Raw genomic sequence first — 26,727 nt, forward strand, 5'->3', positions numbered from 1 at the left:
CTTGCTTGTTTATTTACTCATTTATTTATTTAGTTTTTTTTTGGAGACAGTTTTTCTGGTAACAGCTCTGGCAATCCTGGAATTCTCTTTGTAGACCTGGCTGTCCTCAAACTCACAGAGATCTTCCTGCTTCTGCCACCCAAGTGCTGGGACAAAAGGAGTGACCGCCACGCCTGGCTGAGTTTAAATAATTTTAATATAACCCGATGTGCATACATTTCAGAGATGGCTAAGGGAAGATGCATATATAGAGTGTGTCGCTGTTCAGACTGAAGGAACCAAGTGACTATTCACTGTTTGTCACACAGAGGTGCCCATGCAACAGGATCCAAAGCCAGAGGTGATTCAATTCTCAGAGCAGGCATGTGTGGGTCATTGGTGCAGGTGCCTTTCCTTGTAACATGACATCATGCTTGTGTGTCCAACAGACTGTAATGCTTCATGTCGATAACATTGTGAAATACTGGGTCACCTCTGTCTATGAGCACCAAACACAGTAAAGGGGAGGGTGGGCCTGAGGGAATGGTATGGGCAGAGTCTGGGAGGAAACACAGGCACCTTGTGGTAATGGGAGCGTTTGTAAGTGCATTTCTGATGGCTTCGTTTTCCCCCTGAAATAAAAGCAAACCTGTCTGCTAGGAGGAAGGTGAAAGGGTGTTGATATGTTAGGAAAGAAGGGAAGAGAAGTTAAAGGTGGAGAATGAGATGAATGAGCTGGAGAACCCTGGTAGACAGAATTAAGACAGAGAGTAGATGAGTAGTTACCAGAGGCTGAGGAAAGGCTAGTCAGCAGGTGCTAAGTGCTGTATTATATTTTAGTGGATCCCAGCATGGGGTTATTACCTCCCTAGTGGTTTATTTTTCTGAAGGAAACAGAGAGAGAGAGAGAGAGAGAGAGAGAGAGAGAGAGAGAGAGAGAGAGAGAGAGAGTTTGTATTTCAATGTATCTTAAACAGCCCAATAGCTGGGCCACTGCCTAACCTCCATGTTGTTAGAATCCACCTCCCACCGATAACTCCGAGTTACTATGTAACTAATTTCTGCATTCCATTCTTGGCAGTCTTCACCCAGTTGAGCAGCCCTCTGGGTCTTGTTCTCTTGGCCCCTTTGCATGGTGTCTCTGCTTCTCCCTCCTGCAGGTTCTTACCCTTCCAGGGCCACTCTCTCTCCTCTCCTGTACACACTCCTTTTTCTTTTTTAAAGAACAACATTTTATTTTCTTACAAATAAACATGTCACAAAAAAATTGACTGGGAATGTATGTGTACTTTTAAGCAGAAGAAAGAAAACAAAGAATTAAGTTTCTGGACATACAGATTGCATTTACTGTCCCATGGGGCCTATTTATACATAGTAGGTAAGCAACACCTATCAACTGAACCAAAGATATGCTGTCTGTAAGATGTGACTGCAAAGTGTGTGACACTGTAGTAGTAAAGTACAAGGTTCAAATATGCAATTTTGTCATCGGATTTTAGAAACCTTTAAAATTATAATATGCACAAGCTTGCCCTAAGGGAAAGGAAGATGGCATAGAGATTATAAAATCCTAACATATTTTCCACAATAGCATCTGAAACTAGAAAAGTACAAATAGTCATGGGAAAACCCACAATACACTACTAACAATTCAGTGCACTCGCCATGACCGGAAGGAGAGGACGCACCTCTTCACTAGGCTTCTTATATGGTGTTATGAAATGGATGACACACACAGGCCCTGATCTTCACAAACTTCAGAAAACTTCAAGTTAGAAGCCAAAATGTCATCAGAAAAAGAAAAGCCAGTATAAAATTTGCTGCTGTAAGGTCCCCGTTTAAAGTTCTTTCAGGTAAAGACACTACATAATCCTGACACCTGTTCTTAGAACACAAAGCTTTCAACGTATAAACGCTTACAGGCAACTTAATTAAATTCTCTCGGTGAAACAGTGCCGAAAGATGGCTCAACAGATAATGATGCCCCTCAATCGCTTCTGCTGGGAGGTTTTGCAAAAGAGCTTGTAGTTAAATACGACTTTTGAAATTGAACACCGTGATTAACAGTGATTGTCGAATGTAGAAAAGTTGCAGCATTCCACTACTGAAAAATAAAGAGGTTTTATCAAGAAAATTACACACTCCTAAGGCATGGCAGCCTCTCCCTCCTCTCTTGGGTCCAAGCCAGGAAACCCTAAGTCCCGCCTATGTCTGCCCTCCCCAGCCATTGGCTGCTGGCATCTTGGTTTACCAATCAGAATTAAGTAGAGGCAGATTCCAACGCTATGCGAAGCCCCTCTCACGCAAACAGTTGGGGGTGGGGGGCATTAGCATTAGGATACAAGCAGCAACAGCTAAGCATGAAGTAAAAAGAAGCTTCCACCGCTGTAGTGCCGCAGGGGGATTCCCATATAAAACAAGAACACGCTGAGGACCTCACGAAGGCTAGCAGGAAGGATTTTGAAGGTTTGTTTTCTTTTTTTAACTCAAAAGACATGAAAAACGTTGGAAGAGGTAAGCATCCTTATCCTCACGAAAACACACAGTGGTTATCGATGGCGGAAAGTCATGCGGTTCTCCATACATATGACAAAAGTGGTGGTGATTTCAAGAGGACAATGCAGAAAGCAAACCCTTGTCTGCCTCCGCCCTGTTTCCACCCGCTCACAGTCATCAAGATTTTTATTTTGAGTTTCCTCTTTTGCTCTCCACTAGCCTTCCAAGGGGTAACAGCCAACTGTGAGGACCTGAGGTAGGGATAACACTACGTGTCAGGTCCTGGATAAGGAGGCAGCGTCGCTCATAAGCATTCGCCATCCAAGCCTTCATGGTGGCTTCAGAGGCTGCTCCCCGTACTGTCCATCCCGCATTCTGTCTCTCTTTACTCTGAATTCATTCTACTCATCCTTCTAGCTCCAGCCACACTGACTTCTGTGTGTTCTGAAACGCTAGGCACACCTTACCCAGGGGCCCTCGGCTTAGCGGTGTCTTGGAAGATGCCTCCCTGTGTATTTTTGCATCAGGGCTCTGAGCAGAGCCCCATCAGGCATTCCAGGTGCTGGAAGTTCCCGAACTGCTAACATTGCTCGCAGTTAGCACTGCTAGGATTGTTTGCAATATGTACGTTGGAAGGACTTTTTCTGCTTTTCAGTGAAGGTTGGGGAGAGTAGAGGGTTTGGTCTACAAATTGCAAACAGAGATGTGTTGGTCTCTGTAGACTGCTGAACAGACGTTCAACGTCAGAAGTGTCTACAAATTGCAAACAGAGATGTGTTGGTCTCTGTAGACTGCTGAACAGACGTTCAACGTCAGAAGTGCATAGCAAGTATATCAGGATATAGATTCTTGGGCCAGAACTAGAAGGTCCAACATTGGCATGTTTGGGGGTTCCCAGGAAGGTCTGAATTTGAAAATGTGCTTTATAGGTTGCCTCTTCAGAGAACATTGGCACGATGGGAAAGAAGCTGATAAAAGAATTTGGCGGGGTTGGGGATTTAGCTCAGTGGTAGAGCGCTTGCCTAGCAAGCGCAAGGCCCTGGGTTCGGTCCCCAGCTCCGAAAAAAGAAAAAAAAAAAAAAAGAATTTGGCAGGGAGTCAAAACAGGCCAATTCAAAAAGACGATTCGTACTCTGTCAGAAGAGGAGCCAAAGTGGAATGAAAAGGCTGCTTTTTTTTTTTTTTTTTTTTTTTTTTTTTTCTCGTAGAGGAAGTAGACAAGATGGAGAACATCACACAGAGCCTCCTGTGTTGGTGATACCGGGACAGTAAGATGTAGGTGAACATGACCCTGAAATAATGGAGTGCTGTGCAGGAAGGCAAGGTCAGGATGAGATAAGGACCATGAGCGAGATAAGCAAAGCAGGACTTCAGCACCCAGGACAAGGGCAGCAGACTTGGGTGAGTGTGGGCTGCTAGGAAGGTTGGGCAGACGCTCAGGGAGCCATTGGCTGTGAGATGAAACCATCTGATGCCTTCTGAACTCCTAGGAGTGTTCAATCTACCACGCACAGGAGGTTAGAGATGGTGGAAGGCAGACAAAGCCATGCTAGTGTGTACGGTGCCGAGCAGTACATCTGACAGCGGTGTTTACATATCTAAAAAAGAGGGTGTTTAGAGGAGAAGTTTCTGAAGTTGTCAGACAGCATGGAAATGTGAATTGAGAGGGTTTTTCTAAGCCAGGTCCGCTTTCAAGATCTCTACTGCACATACAACTCACTTTCTCTGCAGGAGAAGGGAACTTTCTCTGTGAACAACTGAATGGAGGCATAGCCAAGTTATTCCTCCTCAGGATGACTCAGTTACTCAGGCGTGAAAATGATCTGCCTCCACCCTCCAGCCTGATGGAGAAGCTGGGGAGGGCTAGATGGGTTCTCAAAGGCCAGCGCCCAGGACACACCATCATCTTTCTGGTACCTCACCCACCCCTTGAAAGGGTTTATGGTAACTCCAGGGTGGATGATTTGGTTTGGGAGAAAGCCATGGGTCACAACAATCCCAGCATCTAGCAGCAGAAGCCTGGACATTGTCCCATGTCACCTCAACACACCGATCTAAGAGAAAGTCCTGTTACAAAATACTCGAGGCTCCTCCCAGGAGAGGCCATGACCCTGACTGAGTTCACATTATAAACCCTAAAGTCCAGATGTCTGGACTTGGAAACTATGTAGCCTTGAGGTTAAGAACGACCTTGGCTCTAAGACCTAAAATGACCACAGCTCTGACCTATATGGACGCTGTGGAAAACACTCCATGTTCTGGAGGGGAGGAGAGGATAACTCGGGAAGAGTGCGATGGAGTGTGGCCCAAGTTCTGTTCAGTCGTGTTCCTATATTGAAGCCAATCCTGGAACCACGTAATAGAGTAGATGTGTTTGTATGTATCACGCTCATCAAATCTACACTGTAAATCTGTGCGCTACACTAACCACATTTATGTTTCCAGGGTTGACCTGAGGAGCTATAAAAGCCCTTGCACAAACGTGAACCAGGTTAGTCCATCTACTCTCCTGCTGAGCTTACAGAGCTGGCTGGGGACACACTTCCTAAGAATAGATTGAAAGATAGTGGACATGCTAGATGAACCTTCAGGAACATACACAGTTTTGGGTGGGGTTACGAATAATGGTTCAGCTGGGAATTTCATAAAACTTAGATGTAGAAGCATCCGCACGGAGCCATGCAGGGGTATGTTCAGCAGTGATTAGGATAGAAAGGTGGTTGCTGCACAAAATCTGACTTCCCAGAATTCTGAAGCCTTGGCCGTCCATCACGATTGCCCCTTTCCTGCGCCAACATGGCCACAGCACCCTTCCACTAAGCAGCAAGTGTCTAGCCAATCCGAAAGTCTGCCAAGACCAGCAAAACTGTCTCGTGGGTTCACAATGCACAATTAGGGAAAATAGCCTGAGCTCACAGAGCACTGGGAAGATTGCTGTTGCAGTCTTTCTCCAAGTGCCTTGCCAGGCTCTCCATGCCCCTCACCTCAGCAGGGAGGCTCAGCATAAACAGCTGCCTCCTCTCACCTACAGCCACAGACCACCAGCTCTGCCCAGCAGACAGCAGGTGAAGGACAGACCTATGCACGGAGACTTACTGTTTGCTGGGTTTCAGGAAGTGTGCTTTCCTCTCAGTGGAGCCTCCTAGCTGCTGCTCCCTTGTGGGGTTTGTGCCAGGCTGAGGGGACAGGTGGGAAAGGCTTCCTACTGAATCAGAGACTCCTGGAGGAACTGCTACCTGGGTGGTCCCTTCCCTTCTGACAGAATGGGTCACAACTGAAGCCTTGTGGTTCTGAGGGAGGATACTGCTGAAAGGTCTGAGGAGGCACAGCAGGGACCCACATGAACAGCAGTAAGAAATGACCAGAGCCTATGTGGATGACAGGCCAAGGGGGAGGCACCAGTCTGTGAGAGGCTCCTCCAGCCTCTCCTTTCTTTTCAGCAGGATGAGCTGCTCACCAGCCTATGTTTCTGCTCCCTACTCCTGGGTGTCAGCAATGGAAGTTTCTTTTCATTTATTGGCGAGGCTTTCCAAGGTAAGCTGAGAGGGACCTCAGCACTAGGAGTGTCCTGAGCATCCAGGAGGGGTGGACTCACTGCTCTGCTTGACTGGAAGGCCAGGGACCCCTGAGAGACTTCCTGATATGCACTTCACTGCAGGAGGCAGAGTAGAATGATGGCCCAAAGTGTTTAAGGCCAATCTGCTCTGTCTGACAAGTCAGCCTGACAGTTCCTGAGTTCCTTTGTGAAGAATGTGAGGTACTGGGGCCATCACCTACAGAGCTGTAATAGCTCAGAGCTCCAGACCGTCTTCCCTCACCTAGAGTCTCAGGACTGGCCTTGCCGGTGGCCTGCCAGGGAGACTCTCAGAGATTAGAACCTGATGCCTGATATCATTGCCACAAAGCTTCCTCAAGACAGCACAGCACCCATGGATTCTAATCAGAAGGCAGAGTCAGCAGCGTCACGGTGATATACGTGCTGTCAGGATCAATTCTTGGGTTTCAAAGCAGGGGCTCTGTGTGCAACCAACCCTTCTCTGCCTTTTGTCACCTCATGATGGAACTTCCTAGCTGAGGAGAGCTCTGTGGACAAACCCTGTCCCTTGGCTGGAGGCAGTGTGCTCCTAGGGGACACATTCAATGGCTGTAGAGATATTAGGTAACTCTACCTGAAAACTATTAGGTAACTATTACCTCAGGAGGCTGTGCTGTGGGCCTGAGGCCAGGGTCTGGGCTTCCTCATATCTAGGAACACTGAAGCTGCTCTTTGGGAAAACATAGTATCCACCTCCCATGTGTATCAAACAAGGGTTTCAGAACTGTGTTACTCTTGCAGTAGTAACTACTTGCTGCTGGAGGAGAGGTTAATAAACAGGAACTAGGAAGTGGAGCGAGCCTGTGTATCTGCCATTGAAGGACGTTTCTGGAAACTTTCGGGGCGGACAGGAGCCTTCCAAAGTCTGACATGGATCCCTCTAGCCCCTTCTCTGGGGCCCTGTGTCTGTGGGTGTTTGTTGTTAGTTTGGGGCCTTTCTGTGTCCAGGCCCACAGTCTTTGTCAAATATGTCCACTTACCTGTCCCGGCTCCCCTGTCTTAGTTCTCAATGGTGCTGTCTCTAGGGACCAGGGCCACACCCATGGGAGGGCTCATGCCTGGGTGAGCTACAGTTACCATTGTGATCCTGCTCATTCCTCTACAAAACTTCCAATTCCAGTACACACAGCTTCTCCATCTGAAGAAATACTGAGGAGGACTCTCCTCTTGTCTTAGGTTTGCTGTGAGGAAACACCATGTCCAAGCATCTGGGAGCGCAAAGGGTTCATTTGACTTATACATGTCTGTTCAGTATTGGGGAGAGTTAGGGCAGGAACTCAAAGGTCAGGAAGCTGGAGGCTGAAGCTGATGCAGAGGTCATAGAAGGGTGCTCCTTACTGGCTTTCTCTCCATGGCCTACTCAGCCTTCCTTGTAATAGAACCCAGGGCCACCAGCCCAGGGGTGATACCACCCACCATAGACTGGGCCCTGCCCCATGATCAGTAATGAAGAAAATGGAGATGGTGCATCTGTCCCTGCATTACTTGATGTGCCAAGCTGGGGGAGACTGAAGAGGGAATTCCACCCTGTCAGAGGAGAAGGGGAGGGGAGAATGGGGGATGGACTGTGTTATAGGGGCCCAGGGGATGGGTCAGTGATAGAGGTACAAAGTGAATGAATAAATTAATCAATAAAAAAAGGAAAAACTTGGGCTGGAGAGATGGCTCAGCGGTTAAGAGCACCCGACTGCTCTTCCAGAGGTCATGAGTTCAATTCCCAGCAACCACATGGTGGCTCACAACCATCTGTAAAGAGATCCGATGCCCTCTTCTGGTGTATCTGAAGACAGCTACAGTGTACTTATATATAATAAATAAATAAATCTTTAAAAAAAAAAAAAAAAAAAGGAAAAACTTGCCTTACAGGCCTGGCTGCATCAGGGTCTTACAGAGGAAGTTTCTCAGTTGAGGTTACCCAATGATCTCGAGTCAAATTGACACAATCCCAGCCAGCACACTTCTGCTTGACTTACACTGCGTGCAGAGAAATATCCCAGAGCAACCGTGTCAGGAGAGAAAGGCAACACTCTGAATCCCACATTCTGAGATTACCAGCATGTGTCCCACCAGGCCTTTTTTAATATTTGTAACTGTGCATATTGTCTGAGAGTATGTTATGCTGGCTAGTTGTATGTGGATTTGAACAGGCGAGTTTTCTGAACGGATGGAAACTTGATTGAAAACTGTGAAAGATCTGACTGTAGAGCATTTTCTCAATCAGTAATTGATGGAGGTGATCGAGGAGTGTCGGGTAGGCCTCTGTGAGTGGAGCCGTCCCTACGCTGGTGATTGCAGGTTGAGCAATCAATGAGGAGCAAACCAGCAAGCAGCATCTGCTTCTGCCACAAGTTTCTCACCTTGATTGAGGTCCTGTCCTGAGTGAGGGGGTTGGGGATTCAGCTCAGTGGTAGAGCGCTTGCATAGCAAGTGCAAGGCCCTGGGTTTGGTCCTCAGCTCTGGGGGGGGGGGGGGGGGGACGACCCGACGGGGATAAAATAACAGAAGTGAGGCTAGGGAAAAGCAGAGGGAACAGGGACAAGGCTTTACACAATGACAAGTCTCACACATGCAGGAAGTTACTCATTCAGGGTCTGACTTCCCCCTCTCCAGTTCTCTAAAACATTTTCTTTTGGTCTGGTTACTGCTAGGGGAGACAATTATATTCTAAATCTTAACGGCAGCTCAGCTCACATGACCCATCTACATGTTCTGCGTGCTAGTGTCAGCTCTGGCTCAAGGCTAGGTGGTTTCACACTCCGTTTTAAGGTGCCATGTCCTATCACCCACAAAATCAAAAACAAACGAACAAAAATAAGCGTACGTTCCCTTGGGCCATTGTGGGTGGGGGCGGGGAGAGATATCCAGACCCCAGCAGTCGGCCTCATCTGCAGCCCCCTGACTGCTCTATCACTCTGTCATGGTCAGAGGTCAGCTCTGGGCACAGATTAAAACTGAGGCAACCACGCATCAAGTGTGCCTACAACTTCTCAGAAAATGGTAGTAGATACTTGAAAACACTGCCTCATGTTTAGATGGTTCAAATGAGAATGTTTGGCTGAAGAGGATTTTCTTTTCTCTTTGCCTTGGAAGATAAAGGCAGTATGTAGGCTAGGAATAATGTTTGGGAAATAAGTGTTGTGGTAACTTATCTAGACAGGGATGTTAGGACATGGTGGTGGCCATGCCAGTTCTCGGTGTCTGCTTGCCTTGAGTGTGCTGTAGGCCATCTTTTAGCCGCTGAGTAGTGTTGAAGCTGAAAGGAAAGGAGAGCTCTCTGCTCTTACCTCAGTCTAGTCTCACAGTCAGCTTCAGCCTATGCACCCAAAGCCCAGGTGCTGGGGTGGGAAGGACGGCCACATCCCACAAAGCTAAACCCCCCTGTGAAGCCCTCTGTCTCCTTGGCCAAACCATACCCAAGATCGTGGGTAATTATGTCAGACTGTATGGCTTCTCTAATTTGTTATAAATTGGGAAAAAGAAACAGGTCGCTCATTTGATGTATCTGCACTACTCCACACTGGATTTACCTAATACATTCCTTCAAATTGCTCCAAACAAATCTCATGTCCATGTTCTGCTTAAAGAAACTTCATTGTTTATTACCAATGCAAGAGGCTACAGAAAGCCTCAGAAATGCAATCTAGTTACATGGCTTGACTAATACAATCATTTGCTATAATTTATATTAGTACATGGCTTTCTCTTACTATGGCTTTTTAAAAATAAATGTTAAAAATGTGTGTGATGGCACACACCCTTAATCTTAACATCCTGGAGGCTGGAGATCTGTAAAGTCGAGACAGCCTGAGACAGCCTTGCAAACCTGCGCCCTCCAGGCTAGCGAGGGCTACAGATCAAGACCCTGTTTCCACCAGGAAGGAAGGAAGGAAGGAAGGAAGGAAGGAAGGAAAGAAGGAAGGAAGGAAGGAAGGAAGGAAAAAAGTGCATGACTCAATAAAAAATAGAAGAGAGGGCATGAGTGTTTTGATCACCCGCTCTTTAAAAATTACGAATCATATGTTTCCAGGGATTAGTCAGTATAGATAGGTTTAGATTAGAAGATATCAAATAAATACTGGAAAAATACTTTAAACTGAGCTCAACTCAGATATGGTAATCTTACTTAAAACTCTGGTTTGTATCTTTAGTATTTATTACATATGCCGACAGGAACGGTGTCATTGTTCCGGGTCCTCACTCAGTAATCTGTAGTCACCTCAGACAAACGGAAAGGAAAAGGTACTAAACTGCAGATTAGAACATTATCTGTCTTCTGTAACAAAGCTGCGGCACCCACAGATCTGCCTCAGTAGAAACCAATTCCCTGATTCACTGTACACAGTAAATTCCACACAGCAGGGAGCACCCCATGCTGCTTCCAGACAACCCGCTGCTTCTGAAAGCTGGCTTTCCTTGAGAGATTCTGACGTCACAGAGCCACAGAAACCGAGGGCCAAGGCGGTGGTGAGGCATCAGCAGCTGCAGCAGCATGGCACGGTCCTTCCGGTCATGGCGTGGCTTGGGATGTCCTCTTTCCTTCTGTGCCAAAGCCCTCTGAAGGTTCTAGAGCAGGATTCCACTTGGTCAGAGTACATCTCCCACTAGGCCTGCTGTGACCAGAGGAACCGGTCGCACTTCTCAAGCATGCCTTGTATCAGCGCTCTGAAATCCCAAGAAAGAAACAAGCAAGTTCAGTTGTCCTCATTCATTCTTGGTAGCAAATGAAAAACTCTGTAGATGTGAGAGGTTGAAGCCAGTACTGCGGGTGGGACGCCGTGAGGCAGGGGACTGATGCCTGCCAGGCACAGACAAGGCCTCAGGTTCAATGCCCACCCGGTGTTGGGAGGAAAAAAAAGGAAGGGATCAACAGAATAAACCAGCAACTGGAGTGGAAGAAAATATATGCAAATCCTACCTGGTAACAGGTACTTATACTTCAAAACTGATAGAGTTCCACACTAAAGCATCAACCTGATTCTAAAATGGGCAATGGCCTTAGTTGTTTCTCCAAAGATGATCTCAAAACCAGTAAGCACGACTGCTCATTCAGCGTCAATAGTCATTAGGAAGATGCAAACCAGGTAAGCAGCTCTAATGCAAATCTTTAAAACTTTACATTTATGTAAATATTCCCAAGTCCAAAACATTCTGAAAGCTGAAATACTTCTGTTCTCAGGTGTATTATATATGGGATCATCAAGCTATCCTGTTCTCAGTCTACTCAGATGAGGGGTCTGGGATGCTCAAACTCAACAAATAGAACGGTGGTTGCCAGGCTATGGGACGAAAGGTCTGGCTCATAGTTACGGTGTGTGCCAGTTCACAGAAGAGAATACGGTGGAGATCGGCCACACAGCAAATGCATACACTAAGTAACTAAATGCTCTAGACAGCAATTTCACATGGACTTGCTTTCCTTTTCTACAAGACAGTAATTACTGCTATCAGTCAGGCTGGCCTGAGGCTGCTGATCCTCCTGTCTCAGTATCCTCAGGGCTGAGATTACAGGTGTGTCCCAGGTATGTGCGTGTGTGTGTGTGTGTGTTTAACTATATGTTGAACCTAGGGCTTCATGCATGATGAGTTACATCCCCAGCCTTTTTTTTAACTTTTCGAGACAGGATTTCATTAAATCGCCCTGTGTGTCTTTGAACTCGTGGTTCTCCTGCCTGTGTCTTTTTTTTTTCCGGAGCTGGGGACTGAACCCAGGGCCTTGCGCTTGCTAGGCAAGCGCTCTACCACTGAGCTAAATCCCCAACCCCCTGCCTGTGTCTTCTATGGAGCTAGCTCACAAGCCTGAGCCCTCAGGCCTGGCAATGTCAACCCCACCGAGGACACAGTACTAGGGCCCTCACATAACTAACCTGAGAGTATCCTGACCCTGGTTGTGAGTAAATCATATCTTGGCCTCTTTTACACCATGGCCAGCAGGTGTATCTCAGTCTCCTTGTGTACCCAGGAGGGACACAGATACAGTCTCTGCACTCCCATCCGTCTCCCTCCGCTAGTCTGAGGGGGTCCATGTGCCCAGGCATCACAGAGCGTGCACAACAGGGTGGCATTACCTCTGCCTTCTCTCAGCAATCCTCAGGATGTCACAGGTTCTGGTAAACTTTTCTGACAACTCAAGGGCCAGACCGCACTCCTGTAGCAGTGACCAGGCCCTATCTGGGCCCATGGCCTTAGCTAACAGGAGTGCCACATTCTCCACATTGATGGGGGTAGGCCCATCACTGAGGCTCCCATTTAGTGACTCCTGAGGAGCTGGCCTTGTGTTCTTGTTCTGTAGTAGATGTAGGAGAAGCTTCCATTCCTCCAAGGTCTCAGGGATCCACCCTGTACACAGAAACAACAGTGGGGTTGACCACAAAACACACAGGCTCCATACATGAAGCATCAGAACTGTAAGAGCCCTTAAAATCGAAGTCAAGAACAGAGGCTCTTCACCTCAGCACGAACCTCTGAATACACAGAACTAAAATGTATTCTTAAACATAACATCCTAGAATTGCAATGAGGACTAAAACAGACACTCCCCCCAATCTTGCAGCAAGCAGGTTAGTAAAGGCCTTAAATGTACGAGCACATCACTACTCACAAACCATGTTACGTATGCTAAGGGAAAGAACAATGAACTCGAGACCTGTGGGTGCTGTTCAGAGCATCTGAGAAAGGTTCCGTGAGAACCTAACATCTGAGCAAAGGCTAAAGGGTGAGCCAGGCAGGAGGGCACAGGCTTGCATCTCCATGACATCCAAACGTGGAGTAGGAGCAAGCAGGGAGTGAAGAGGATTGTACTTCTGACTCAGGAGACATGGAAGATAATGTGACACAGCAAAGAACCAGCTGAGTTAAGGAGATGTCTTAAAAGACTACAGTGAACCAGCAGTGGTGGCAGACCCCTTTAATCCCCGCACTCAGGAGGCAGATAGATCTCTGAGTTCGAAGCCAGCCTGGTCTACTGAGCAAGTTCCAGGACAGCCAGGGCTGTTACACAGAGAAACCTGTCTCGAAAAGCAAAACAGAATAAAACAAAACAAAACAGCCTACAGTGCATATGGCAATGCAGTAAGGATGATAGATCAGGTCGGGCTACGGACGGCTAACAGTATGAACTGTGTATGGGCTCAGTGCAAGGGCTTTCAGGGAGGGAGCCACACTGCTCAACTGATTTACTTTATTGGTGTGTGCGTGCGTGCGTGCGTGTGTGCGTGTGTGCGTGTGTGTGTGTGTGTGTGCATAATACACACATGCAAAATGTACACATATGCATTTCCGTGAGAACATGTGTACTGGAATCTAGAGAAGCCAGAAAAGGGAGTTAAGAGTCCCTGGAGCTGGAGTTGTAGGCAACTATGACCCACCCAACATGGGGTGATGGGAACGGAACCCTGGTCTTCTGCAAGAACATCAAGTGCTCTTTCCTGCTGGGTCACCTTGCCAGTCCTTTTTTTTTTTTTATTTGTTTGTTTTTTTGTTTAAGAATCATTCTGGCAGCTGAAACTGAAAGAGCTTTAAAGTGGGCAAGAATAAAAGCCAGCTATGGGGCTGGAGAGATGGCTCAGTGGTTAAGAGCACTGACTGCTCTTCCAGAGGTCCTGAGTTCAGTTCCCAGCAACCACATGGTGGCTCACAACCATCTGTAATGAGATCTGATGACCTCTTCTGGTGTGTCTGAAGACAGCAACAGTGTACTCACATACATAAAAAGAGCTGTGCAGGCATGAAAGTGTGTATCCCAAGAGTTTGTTGTCTCATTGTATATGGAAAATGTGGCGTATAATGCTTAAAACAGTTGCTAAATAGGAAAGATGGCAGAATATGCCAAAGAGTAGGCAAAGCCCCCACAATTTCAACAGCTACTGCGATTATGTAGACAACCACTAAAACAGCAGACTTGCTTACTGAAAGGAGGAGAGACTTCCAGAACAGCTCAGTTCTGGAATTCCACTGAGGAATGAGCAGTGGGATGTACGTACCATTGTCCCCTTCCATCAGGCTGACATCATTCAGATACACAATGTTGGTGAAGGCCTCCCTCCTCCTCTCCAGCTCCAGACAGAGGGTAAGATATCCAGGCCAGAAACTTAAAGGGATGGAAGTTGATGAAAGGAGGAAGGACAGTGAGTGTCTGTGAACCGCGCTGCCCATATTAGCCACATGTGCTCATTAAAGCTTAAGGTAAAAGTCAGTAAAAATTAAAATGCAGGCTTCATTTGTTGTTTGAGATAGGTCCTTTTTAAAAAGTTTTATTTATTACAAAAGACTATAAATTTTTTCATGTATATTGCATTTTGCCTACATGTATGTCTGTGCACCATATGTCTGCCTGTTGCCCAATGGGGAGGGAGAGAAATAGGTAACAGACGCCCTCGAACTGTTGTTATAGACAGCTGTGAGGTGGCAGGCGAATGCTAGGAGTTGAGCCTGGGTCCTCTAGAAAGTGCTCTTCATCCCTGAGCCGCCTCTCCAGCCCCCGTATGCATAAATATTTTTCTCTATACATGTTTGTGTGTAATGTACATGCCTGGTACCCAAAAGGCCAGAAGAGGGCATCAGATCCCCTGAAACTAAAATTAATCAGTAAAATTAATCTAGCAAGTAGGTGCTAGAAATTGAACCTGAGTCTTTTGAAAGAGTAGCAAGCGTCTTAACCACCAAGCCATCTCTCCAGTCCATAAAAATCAGTTTTGTAATTAGAAATTGATGATCACAGGTGGGGAGTACAGTAGAATATTTCCATTATCACACAAACTTCTGTTTAACAGCCTTGATCTGATGCACTTGAGAAACAAAGCTTTATGTACCTTTATGTACATGGCTACTTTGCCTGCATGTATGTGTATGCACCCCATGTATGTCTGGTATCTGTGGAGGCTAGAAGAGAAGGTCAGATCCCCCAGAATTTGTTGAGGTTTGGTCTGTTGCCAGGTATTGTAATGCAAATACTGACCCTGGTTGCCCCCGGAGACAGGAAATTCTCACACAGACCCAAGTGATGCTGTGTAACCTTACCGCCCAAGTCATCCCTGACTGGTGAATAAACACAGCTGCCTACAGCCTGTGGCTGGGCACGAGAGACACAGGCTAGGCGGTGTTTTGGTTCCCAGGCTGGGGGTCTGAGGCAGGGACCATGAGGAGAGGAAAGAAGGTAGAGAGAGAAGACACCATGGGGTAGGTGAGTCATGAAAACATGGCCCTGGGCTGGCCAACTGGAGTTAGAGCTGCCCAGATGGAACTTGGAACAAAGCAAGTTATAAGTTGAGGTTATTGATGGCAAAGTATATTCTTATAGCTTAGAGGGGAGATCTCTGCTCGGCTCTAGTGCATTAAAGGCTTATTATAAATATAAAAGTTCAGTGTCTTTTATCTGGGAACTAAATGATCTAAGGTGGGGTAGAAACCCACTATTGAGTTTAAATAATTAATACAACAAGAATTGAAATTACAGATGGTTGTTCTTAGAATCAAACCTGGATCCTCTGGAAAAACAGCCAGTGCTCTTAACCCCTGAACCCAGCCCCTACTTTTTTAAGTTTAAATATTGAAAACAAAATCAGAATGTGTCTCCCAATCTCAACCCATGGGCCTTTCCTTGGCACTCTCCCTACTCACCAACCCAGCATCCTGTAATAATTAACATGACCCGTTCTGCAAGCTTTGCTCTCTCCCGCATGACACCAGATATAATCTCCAGGGAGTCTAAAAGGGGCCAGAGAGATGGTTTCTCAGGTCGGGGCACTGCTGCCAACCTTGACAACCTGAATCTCCAGGACCAACTCTAGACTGTTCTCTGACCTCCAACAGATGACATGGCATGCACATGCCCCCTCCCCACCCCATCCGTCAATGTCAATGAACAAGCAAGCATCACATAGTTGCCATCGCATGAATTCCGTCTAAGGGGAAAGGAAGATAAAGGTCCCTCTAAAACACTCTGCTTCATGGAGCAGAAGCTGAACCAGGGACAGTGACTCATCCTCTCACTAATGTGCGAGTTTCTCATCCTCTACTGCTCCCCTTAGCAGACCCACTCAGCCCACAGCTTCCAGGGCTGAGTCCCAACCTTTTCCCTCCAGGGAGCCTAAGCTGATTTCTCCCTTCTTGGAAATCTTTTCATTACTGTAACAGGCATGGAAATGACATGAAAGGACCTGAGGACTGGCTATAGCAACTGGGCCAAGAGAATACAAAGAACTCAGGAGGGCCATTTTCTCCCCATAATACAGGGACACAACCTCAAAGGCAGCTGATGTTTACTATCCTTAAGGTGTGGAGCTGGAGAGACGGCTCAGGAGTCAAGGTTACCCGCTGCTTTTACAGAGGACTTGGGTTCCATACTCAGGGCCTGTATGATGCCTTACAACTCTTAGAAGACCCGATGCCCTCTTCAGGTCTCTGGTGCACAAACATTCATGCAGGCAAGAGAGCCAAGCACAGAAAATAAAAACGTTAGTACTTTCTTTAAAGGTGCATTTGCATTTTAGTGTTAAATTGAATCCTTGCATAATAAGGCACACCAATGCAGGACCATCACTAGAGGGTCATTCCAATCTCCACACAGTATCTACACACGTCCTCACTTACCCATAAGACCTACAGATGTCAGTCATTTTCTCTTTGGTTGCAAAGTCTGCAGGAAGTTTAATCAGAAGAAGAATCAGCTGGCTATAACCCCAAGAAAGCAGGTGTGAATGGGGCCTATGAAATGAAAAAAATACAGCCAATTAGATTGGAATAAACCCCATGAAGCACTTTAGAATCGTCTACTAGGAAAGGCTATATAATGAAGCATATTCCACTATGTCCAAATATTTCTATCTTGCTCTTAAAAAATTAAAAATAGCTACTTTTCTTATAACTTGTTCATCTCGAAATGAAACAAACAAACACCAGAAATAGGGACTGGGGGTATAACTCAGTGTTAGGGTGTCCGCCTAGAATGTAGGTACTGAGTTCAATTGTAATACCAATCAAAACCTTGAGTATATCACTCACACCCACTATGCATCTTCCTAGGCTTTTTGCCATGATGTAAATCAAGTAAGGTAGGCGCTTGGCAGGAGGCAGTGCTTTCCGAAGTGCTTTCTAGAGGAAAATACAAGGACTGTCTCTGAGGCACATACTGGTAGGTTTCTTGTTTTTGTTTTTGTTTTTCAGATACTAGGGGTACATTTATAAACTAATTAACATACCTTTAAAAAAAAAACATTTTCTTTTCTTTAAGATAGGCTAATCCAGGGTTTACTGTTGGTCTACAAAGCTGCAGACAGACCAGTTGAACTCTTTGAAGTTATGTGCAAATGTTTACATGAATGTGAATTTTCCTGAATGGAATCGTGGGATTCTTAGAGGGTCAGTGAGTTCACAAGTGTTCAGAACTGCTAGGATTAGCAAGGATATGTGATCTCACTACTCCCGCTACAGGGTTAAGTTTTTCTACTGCTGTTCCTAAAGTGAGCCTGAACGCTCTAAGTGAGAGAACATGTCAGACTGCTTACCTGGGATGTCCTTCATCATCCACTGTACTTGTGCTTGGTGGAGCATCATGGGACACTGCCAAAAGCAGCCATTCAAGTCTTAAAGATTCTGGTTGTAGAAGGAACTCAAGGAAGGATGGCCTGAGAGCAAGTTGGAGAGAAAAACCACTAATCCTCATGAGAGGAAACAAATGAAGGGACATAAAGAAAAAGATTAGGGGTAACTTGAAAGCTCCTAGAGGACTAGCAGCGCCAATGAGAGCACCAGTCTGCTAAATGCGTAGCCAAGTTGAGGTGAGGAGGGAAAGCTAAGGGGGTGGGCGTCAGGAGGTCAGTGTGGCAAACAGAAAGGACGTTTCCCATCTAATGATGAAATGGGAGTTTACTGTTACGGAGAAGAGAAATGATGGCCCATGCTGGGAGAAGAAAAGCACTGGGAAAGAGAACCACTCAGAGAGCTGGGCCTCCACAATGAAAAGCACTCACTGCCGGGGGTGAGAAGCTTGTCTGCTTTAGCTGAAGCCCTGCCATGCCATTATTTTATGTATGTGTCGCCTCCCTGTGTGTGCCCCACATGTATGCACTACCGTCAGTTCACTCAAGAGGGCCTCAGATCTCCTATAGCTGGAGTTACAGACTGTCGTGAGCTGACATGTGAATTCCGGGAATAGAACCCCAGTCCTCTGCAAGAGCAGCAAGTGCTCTTCACGACTGAGCCATCTCTCCAGCACAAACCACTTCGTTTTCTAGAGAACCTGAGACTGTCAGAGAGAGGAGGTCAAGTGTGGTATGTGTGCATCTGCAGAGTGTGCCATGGGGGGGAAGGGGATTAAAACTGCCCAAATCCTCATCTTCTAGAGTAGCTGACAATGAAAATGTGACCGTTGGGGATCGAGACCACGCACGCCTTCTCACCACTGGTCCTCGGGCCTGGACTTCACCAGACTGTCCAGATAGGCCAAAAACTGAGCCGGATGACGACGGCAAAGCTGCGCAATGTCGGAAGGTGAGATGGACGGGTAAAACTTGATCAAGGCTCGAAGGGCAGGCTCCCCAAATCTGTCATACAGCCTGCACTTGAAAACAGAGCACATTAGTCTCCAATTTCAATGCCACAATATGGCTTGGTTAGACTTAGGACTCATTAGAAGTAAAACCAAACAGTCTAATACGATGCACAATATGCAAATGAGTCAAATCAGATAGTAAGCCATAAAAACATTGCAGCTGTTTCAGTTCGCACAAACAACACACAGGACAACCTACCGGGCGGCAAAGGCAATCAGCAGGGGACTATGGGAAGGGACGGAGCCATCCAGCAACTGTAACCCGGTGGGCAGGTCTCTTTCTCCCATCTCCATGTAGGCAGGAGTAGAACTTGCCATTTCTGAAAATAAAAGCATGGCCTTTCCCTTCACCTCTCTGCTGCAGATATTCACGACACACGCTCTCAACAGCCTTCCGCACAGCCTACTGTCACCCACGAGCACAAGACCCCAAGATCAGTTAAGCATTGCAGGAAATAAGAACAGAACCTACCAGGACGTGAACTCAACCTTTAAAGGCCACAAAGTTAAACTGGGAAATAAAACTCAGCAGAATCTTTATTTTGGTGCGTGTGTGTGCTGGTGTACCCAGAGGCCAGAAGACAGCATTGAGTCCCCTGGCACCGGAGTGGTAAGACAGCTGATGTGGGTGCTGGGAACCAAGCTCAGGTCCTCGGTAAGAGCAGCAAGCACTGGCTTAACCTCTAAGCCTCCTCTCTCCTCTCCTCCGACTCACATAGTGCCATTGTCAGAGGACGAAAGAACAAATAGCAACAGTGGAAGTGACTATTACGCTTTGAAAAAATAAGCTTATAGGGTTGTGTGTGTGTGTGTGTGTGTGTGTGTGTGTCTATGTACTGTGTGTGTGTGTACTGTGTGTGTACTGTGTGTGTATGTGTGTGTACTGTGTGTGTGTGTGTACTGTGTGCATGTGCGTGTACTGTGTGTGTGTATGTATGTATGTGAGTGTGTGTACCATGTATGTGTGTGCTTACAAGTAACATATCTCTATTATCAAAGGCAATCTGCTCAGTTTTTACAGAACCTGTAACCCATATCATCTTTTAGAATTAAATTAAGTAAAATTGATTTGAAAATAGTTGCCCTTTAAAAAATAAAACCAAAACAAACAATCAAACAAACAAACAACAACAACAAAGAGATCAACCGCAATCAAGCAAATCTTCATCCTTAAGAAGAAAGAACTGACTTTTGGGAGCAGTCAGAAATCATTTACAGCCAAGCTCAGTGAATGAAGTGAGTGGAAATCTAATTTAAAAAAAAAATACTTTTCTGGTTTAAAAAAAGAAAAAAGGTCAGCCACTGGTGGTGCATGCCTTTAATCTCAACATTTGGAAGGCAGAGCGGGTAGAGCTCATGAGTCTGAGGCCAGCATGTTCTGCAGAGTGAGTAACAGAACAGCCAGGGCTCTGGGGAAAGACCCTGTCTCAAAACAAACAAACAGGGCTGCAGAGATGGCTCAGCGGTTAAGGGCACTGACGGCTCTTCCAGAGGTCCTGAGTTCAAATCCCAGCAACCACATGGTGGCTCACAACCATCTGTATTGGGACCTGATGCCCTCTTCTGGCGTGTCTGAAGACAGTGACAGTGTACTCATATACATAAAATAAAGAAAACAAACCGAACAAAACAAACAAAACAAAAAGAGAAAGCAAAAATGGTACGACTCTGAACTTAAGTAAAATGTGGCTGTGGTTTTTCTTCCAGTAGTTTCCGATGGTCCTGAAGACATATACCAAAGGACAGTTTCAGAACCTGCCTTCCATCAAGAAAACACTCAGCTGGTTCTGGCGCTCTCGCTGCTGGCAGGAATGCAAGCTGGCACAGTCGCTATGACTGTGGGGTTTCTCCCAAAGCTGGAACTAGTTCTGCCATACGATCCAGGTGCATCACTGCTGGGCATCACCCCAGTCAACACACCAAGACACCTGCTCAGCCACGTCAGCTGCACCACAGCTAAGAAACGGGGCAAGCCTGTGTGTCCATCAGAGGACCATGTGGGACATGTAGAAGATGAAATGTATGCAGTCAAAGGAAAATGAAATCATGACATCTGTGGGAAAATGGATGGAACTGAATCATGTTAAGCAAAATAAGCCAGACTCAGAAAGACTCAGAAATGCCATATGTTTTCTATTGTGTGGATACAGAGAAAGGAAGAGAGCAGAAGAGAACTGGAGGGGGAAAGGCAGCAGCTGAAAAGAGGGAAAAGGCAGGGGATGAAGGAGGAAAAGTATGTAACATATGAAGATGCTATGATGAAACCCCTTACTTTCTATGTTAATCTAAAAAATAACTTTATTATCAGTGAGTGTGTGCATGTGTGGGGGCAGGAACGGCTGCAACATCATACACATACAGGTGAGAAGACGACTTTGTGGAGAGTGTTCTCATTTCCAGCCTTGTACAACAAGTACTCACACACTCTGAGCCATCTCTCTGATCCCCAAAATTAATTAAGACAAAACACGTTTCGTAATTGAAACATTTTCGGAAGGCGGTAACTATCTAAAAGCCAGTATTCAGCTTCTACTTAAAAAAGAAAGCATCCGCCCCAAACGGCTTCCCATTTGACTATGTCAGGCAAGAACTTAAAAGAGCTGGAGACACGAGGAAGGCTTCGTACTGGGTACCCCAAATGTCAGCCACACCCTGCATGCTCTGGCCTGCTGTGACACAGTAACAACATCACAGCACTCAACTTTCCTGCCAATTTCTAGGCATCAAGGTTGAGTACCACACAGGAGAAAGAAGAAAACCAAGTTAAGTTAGGAGCAGTGAGACACTGTGAAAAGAAGCGTCTTGCTTCTTATTTCACAGCACACACAATGCTTTCAGCTCCACGTGAGCTGAGGCAGACCTGTAACTACAGATGCACTGTCTAGGTAGCTAAAGACCTTTAAGTTAGACAATATGCGAGATTGTTTCCCTGAGGCAGTACACTTTGGGCAGTGAAAAAATACAGTCTCACTTACTGGAGACAACACGGCATCTATTACTCAAGCAGAACTCTGAAGGGAAATAAACCACTTCAAAAACAGGCTAATAGAGCAGAGAAAAGAGCAAGCGTGTGACCATGTGCATGAGGATGGCAGCTAGCGGGAGCTGCGGCCAAGCCTGAGCAGACACTGCTGCATGGCCAACACAGACCTACAAGCTCCCATCCTCCTCACACAACAGGACAGTTCCTCCATTCCCTCTCACTTAGGTAGTACTGGGGGAAGGGATTCTCGCCACCATAATGTTAAACAAGACTCATAAGCCACCACCAAGTAGCACTCAGCAGACAGCACATTCTACATGTTCTCCCAGACACAGCAGCCCACCTTGGCCATGAACCTTAGGAAAGGAGAGAGCTGAAAACACTGTAGGGAGCCCCAAGAGCAGGATTCTGCAGAGAGAGCTGTCCACTGACTGAATGGAACCTCTCCCAGAGTATTACACAAACAAGAACTAAGATATTCTATCTGAGTGGGACGATGCATTACAGCAGTTTAGTCGGCCTAGCTACTGTCTCTTTGCCTCCATCGCCTCATCTAGAAAAAGCATTAGCACCGTCTACTCTGAAGTCTGTTACAAGCGTTCACCACACTTCTCAGTATATGGTATACTCAATGTACTCTTGTGTTAGCAAGTCACCAAAAGGATTTTCTTATCTTCCCATATCCACACTCATAAACATTTTACTTTAACCCCAACTGTTCTAACATTGCTATGTCATTTCCTGAATGTCACTTTAAGAAAAATAAACTAAGAGTAACAAAGTAAGTCAATGTTTAAGGAAATATTAAAGCTTAAATTATGGGAAACAGGACCATTGAGATGGCTCGGTGGGAAAAGATGCTTACTACCAGTCTGACACCTGAGCTCCATCCTAGGGACCCACGGGTGGGAGGAGAGAACGGACTCCAAAGTTGTCCTCTGACTACAACTGTGCCATGACACATACACACACACACATGGATGCAGGTACACAAATGCATGCACACGGAAACACACGTGTGTGCATGCACACGGAAACACACGTGTGTGCATGCACACACACGCGCGCACAGACAGACACACACACACCACACGGGGGTGGGGGGGGGAGGGCTGGAAAGATAAAAGCACGTGCTGCCTCCTGAAGAGGACATAGGTTGATTCCTTCCATCTTCAAGAGGAGCCCCACAACCACCTCCAACTCCTGCTCCAAGGGATGAAGGGATGTGATGCTCTCTGGTTTCTTTAAGCACCTGTATGCATATGGCACACATACATAGAGAGAAGCACACATACATGTGTATATGTATGTACAAATATGTATTTTTTTAAGGGTGAGTAGAAAACAGAAGGGAGTCTGGCCAGACAGAGGAGAGGTTTCTATCCAAATCTTTTGTCAAGTGCCCACACTATAAAATGCCTCTACAGTTGGTAATGCCACAACAGTTACCTTTTAGTCCTTCAACAAAAGTGTCCCAAACACAGGGGCTGTAGTGACTAAGCTTGACACTCTCCTTTGCCCTTTTCAAGTCCAGGAGAAAAAAGTACTTCTTCAGGAAACGACAAGCCAGGGTCTCTGGAGAGAGCTGCTGCAAAGCACAGTCCATGTGTCTACTATCGCTTTCCACCGCAGAGGTCAACACGTTCAGTTCCAAGCACAACGTTGTCAATTCCACCAGGTCCTTCTGAAGGCTGTTTGCTATGGCGTAAGGAGGACAGACTTGAAAACTGTCGGCCGAGGGCTCACTCAGGCTGCTTACAGAGTCACAGGTTGTCTGACCGCCAGGTTCTTCAGTGCCTAAGGTGACCCTTCTTTCTTCTCCACTCTCTTCACATAATACTCTTTTTTCTGACTCACCGAGGAGGTGCGTATCCAGGTTCGATTTCTCGGGTAGACTGCTGGTGTTGGAAATGGCAGCAAAGCCTTTCATGGCAAATGTTTTTTCTAACTGTGAAAGCCACTCGTGTAAAACCGCTCTTAGCAACTTGGGTTCAAACAAAACCAGGGGGTCCAGTAACTTGGTCCTGTATAAAACAGATCAATGTAAAGTTGTCTCATTTGTTCTTGGAAAACAATTTAAGCAAATGTAACTGACAAAGCACACCCATCTGGGATAAATGCTGTTTTCGAGCATTTTAAATGGCAATTATCCCACAAGCCTACAAGACAGACAACATTTGACTCTGGAGCACATTACTGATTGGTGACATCCATTGCAGAGAAGGCTACCTCTGACCTAGACAGCCGAGACCAGCGCTGGTGCAGTGCAGGGGGCAAGCCCACGCACTGTAGACCCCCCACCCCCACTCACACTGCTTCTGCTGTCGCTGCTCTGAGTCCCTGAAGCCTGTCTTCTTCAGGAGGTTGATGGATTTCTTTCTCCCTAGGAAAACATGAAAAAGAAAGAATCTTATTCACAGGCAACAGGGCAACCATAGCTTTCTTACCTAGACCAAGGCTTCTACTCCTTACTAAATGGCAAGCACATTACGTGTTCCAATGCCTTCAAGAGCCTTTCCCCCAGTATCTCATTAAATATTCTGTTCTCACTCATCAAGCAATGGCCTAGTGCTGACAGCCCAGACAGCAGTAGAGAGGTAAAGTTACAAGCAGTCAGAAGAGCTAGGACACAGCCTGATCCTCTTCGTCTCCTCCTCATCTAACGTTCCTCTGTCCTTCCAGGAGTGTGACAAGATGACAGAGAAGGAGAAAGGTGAATGCGGTACGAGATGGAAACTCGGTCTCAACAGTTACTAATTCTTTGTGAACTGTGGAATTTGCAGATTCTGCGCTATATAACAATGAGCAGTGTCACACACACAGGTCTCCAACAGCACCGTCTATGGCTTCTGCACACTGGCAGCTGCCCTAGCATTTTAGACTCAGTCACAGGCTTACTCAGTGTCCTCCTCCAGAGGGCAGGTGACGGCACTCACTTCCTCTTCATGAACTTGGTCAGCATCCCTGGGTTCCGATGTCTCTTTCAGCTCTGGGCTTGCATGAAGGGTGCCAATCTTCTCAGTAGTCTTACGCACAAAGCTAGAAACACTGGAAGTCAAATATCAAAAATCTAACATGAAATTATATCAGCACTGTCAAGAGTTGATACATAACACTAGTTATATATCACAGTTGCTATAACACTGGTTTCTGATGTTTCTTTGTTTGCATTAGTACTATTAAGCCAGCTTGAACTTAATAACAAGACAGACTCTGCTCATAACTTCTCTAATGAACCACATTTCACATGAGTCTCATATAAACTTACGATAAAGTGACTCACTGTGTTTATAGAACTGTCGTGAAGATGGCTGGTAGTGACAGAAGCCTTTAATTCCAGCCTTCAGGCAGGAGGCAGAGGCAGGCAGAGCTCTGTGAGTTTGAGACCATGCTGACCTTGGTCTACAGACCAAGTCCCAGGACAGCTAAAGCCACACATAGAAATCCTGCCTCAAAAACAAAAACGCAGCAGCAGCAGCAGCAGCAGCAGCAGCAGCAGCAGCAACAACAGCAACAACAACAGCAGCAACAACCACCCACTGTCCTGAGACCAGTGAGTCACTGCTAAAGGGAAGGTTTCTACTCCAGTTGTCCCTGCAATGCCATGCCTCCTTCAACTCAGGCAAGGCAAACATGTGACCATTAGCCACTTCCAACTCAGAGAACAAGGATTTCTTCGTGGAACTTAGCTCCCAACTTTTCACAAGAGCTACAGACAGAAGGACAGACAAGAAGGATGTGTACTCAGCAGGACACAGGTAAGGAGCTGAGCAGAAGATACATCTTCTCACTCATTCTCAGGGTCAAGACTGGGAAAAATTTTCAAAAATCTCTAATTTCTCCTGGGTGGTGGTGCGTACTTTTAACCCCACATTAGAGGCAGGTGGACCTGCCAGCCCATTCTACAAATGGAGTTGCACGTCAGCTGCAGCTACACAGTGAAGACATGTCTCCAGAAGGGGAAAAGCTCCAATTCTGACTAAGAGAAAGGACCAAGGACTAAAGGGCCAGCAAGACACCTCAGCAAGTGAAGTGCTTACTTCTCTTTTAGAAAACCTGGTTCAGGGCTGGAGAGATGGCTCAGCGGTTAAGAGTACCCGACTACTCTTCCAGAGGTCCTGAGTTCAATTCCCAGCAACCACATGGTGGCTCACAACCATCTGTAAAGAGATCCGATGCCCTCTTCTGATGTATCTGATGACAGCTACAGTGTACTTATATATAATAAATGAATAAATCTAAAAAAAAAAAAAACCTGGTTCAGTCCCAGACTCCCACGAAGGCTCGCAAGCACCTCTAACTCCAGGTCCAGAGGATCCACCACAGTTCTGCTCCCACAGACACACAGCGGTGCACATAAGACTCACACAGCCTCACACAAATACAAATAGACAAGCCTTCACACGCACAGACTACTGGGCCAGCGACACAGCTGAAGAGGTAAAGGCACTGGCCACCAACCCACAGGATGAGTGAGATCCCTAGAGCCCACACAGCAGAGAACTGATGAGACACAGTGGTCTTCTTCCTCCACGTGGACAAACTATGGCATACACCAGAGAGGAGACAAAAGAACTTCTTTTTGCTGTGTCTGGGGTGGAACTTAAATCCTCAGCTATGCAAAAGAAGAGGAACACTCAGTTCCCCAAGGTTAAAAGGAGAAATCCGTAGTTTATATTAACAAACTTAGAGACCTTTTTTATCCTTTGAAATGTCCTTTCCATCTCGGTATTTCATGTGACAACTAAAACCAAATGAGAATGGTATTAGATGACAAGATGGTTGCTTACCTGTCCTTAACAGCCTGAAGAGACAGGAGGGGAGAAGGAGAACGAAATGGCAGTGGAATGTTGAAGGGCAGAAACGCTTCCCCCTTATCTATCTCAGACATCATTGGACTGTGGGAAACACTGTCTGGTAAACGAGAAAAACAAAAATCTGATCACATGGAAGATTTTTTATAAACTAAACAAATTCAGAAATGAATAAACCAAAGGAAATGAAGGATTCAATACCAAAATCATAACTGACCCAGATACAAATGAGCACAGAACACAGGTTTATGGGATGCATGGATGGTCCACATGAAACACTGAGCCAGGTACCTTCATCAACTACTAACCCTGA

At 46.2% G+C, this 26,727-nt stretch overlaps 1 protein-coding gene across 1 annotated transcript in view; it reads right to left on the reverse strand.

Moving 5' to 3' along the window:
- Positions 1-9,642: 9,642 nt before the first annotated feature.
- The window catches only part of Hps5 (HPS5, biogenesis of lysosomal organelles complex 2 subunit 2), a 39,319-nt gene continuing 22,234 nt past the window's right edge, over positions 9,643-26,727 (reverse strand). The window contains exons 13-23 of the mRNA NM_001135612.1: positions 26,391-26,514; positions 24,499-24,648; positions 23,912-23,983; positions 23,050-23,624; positions 18,817-18,937; positions 18,466-18,621; positions 17,572-17,691; positions 16,658-16,771; positions 14,050-14,156; positions 12,136-12,406; positions 9,643-10,732 (exon numbers count right to left, since the gene is read on the reverse strand). Coding sequence (NP_001129084.1) covers positions 10,672-10,732; positions 12,136-12,406; positions 14,050-14,156; positions 16,658-16,771; positions 17,572-17,691; positions 18,466-18,621; positions 18,817-18,937; positions 23,050-23,624; positions 23,912-23,983; positions 24,499-24,648; positions 26,391-26,514 — 1,871 coding nt within the window. The 3' untranslated portion in view covers positions 9,643-10,671. The remainder of the gene's footprint in view (positions 10,733-12,135; positions 12,407-14,049; positions 14,157-16,657; positions 16,772-17,571; positions 17,692-18,465; positions 18,622-18,816; positions 18,938-23,049; positions 23,625-23,911; positions 23,984-24,498; positions 24,649-26,390; positions 26,515-26,727) is intronic.

The sequence above is a fragment of the Rattus norvegicus genome, chromosome 1 (assembly GCF_036323735.1).
Source record: "Rattus norvegicus strain BN/NHsdMcwi chromosome 1, GRCr8, whole genome shotgun sequence".
In the NCBI taxonomy this organism is placed as follows: Eukaryota; Metazoa; Chordata; class Mammalia; order Rodentia; family Muridae; genus Rattus; species Rattus norvegicus.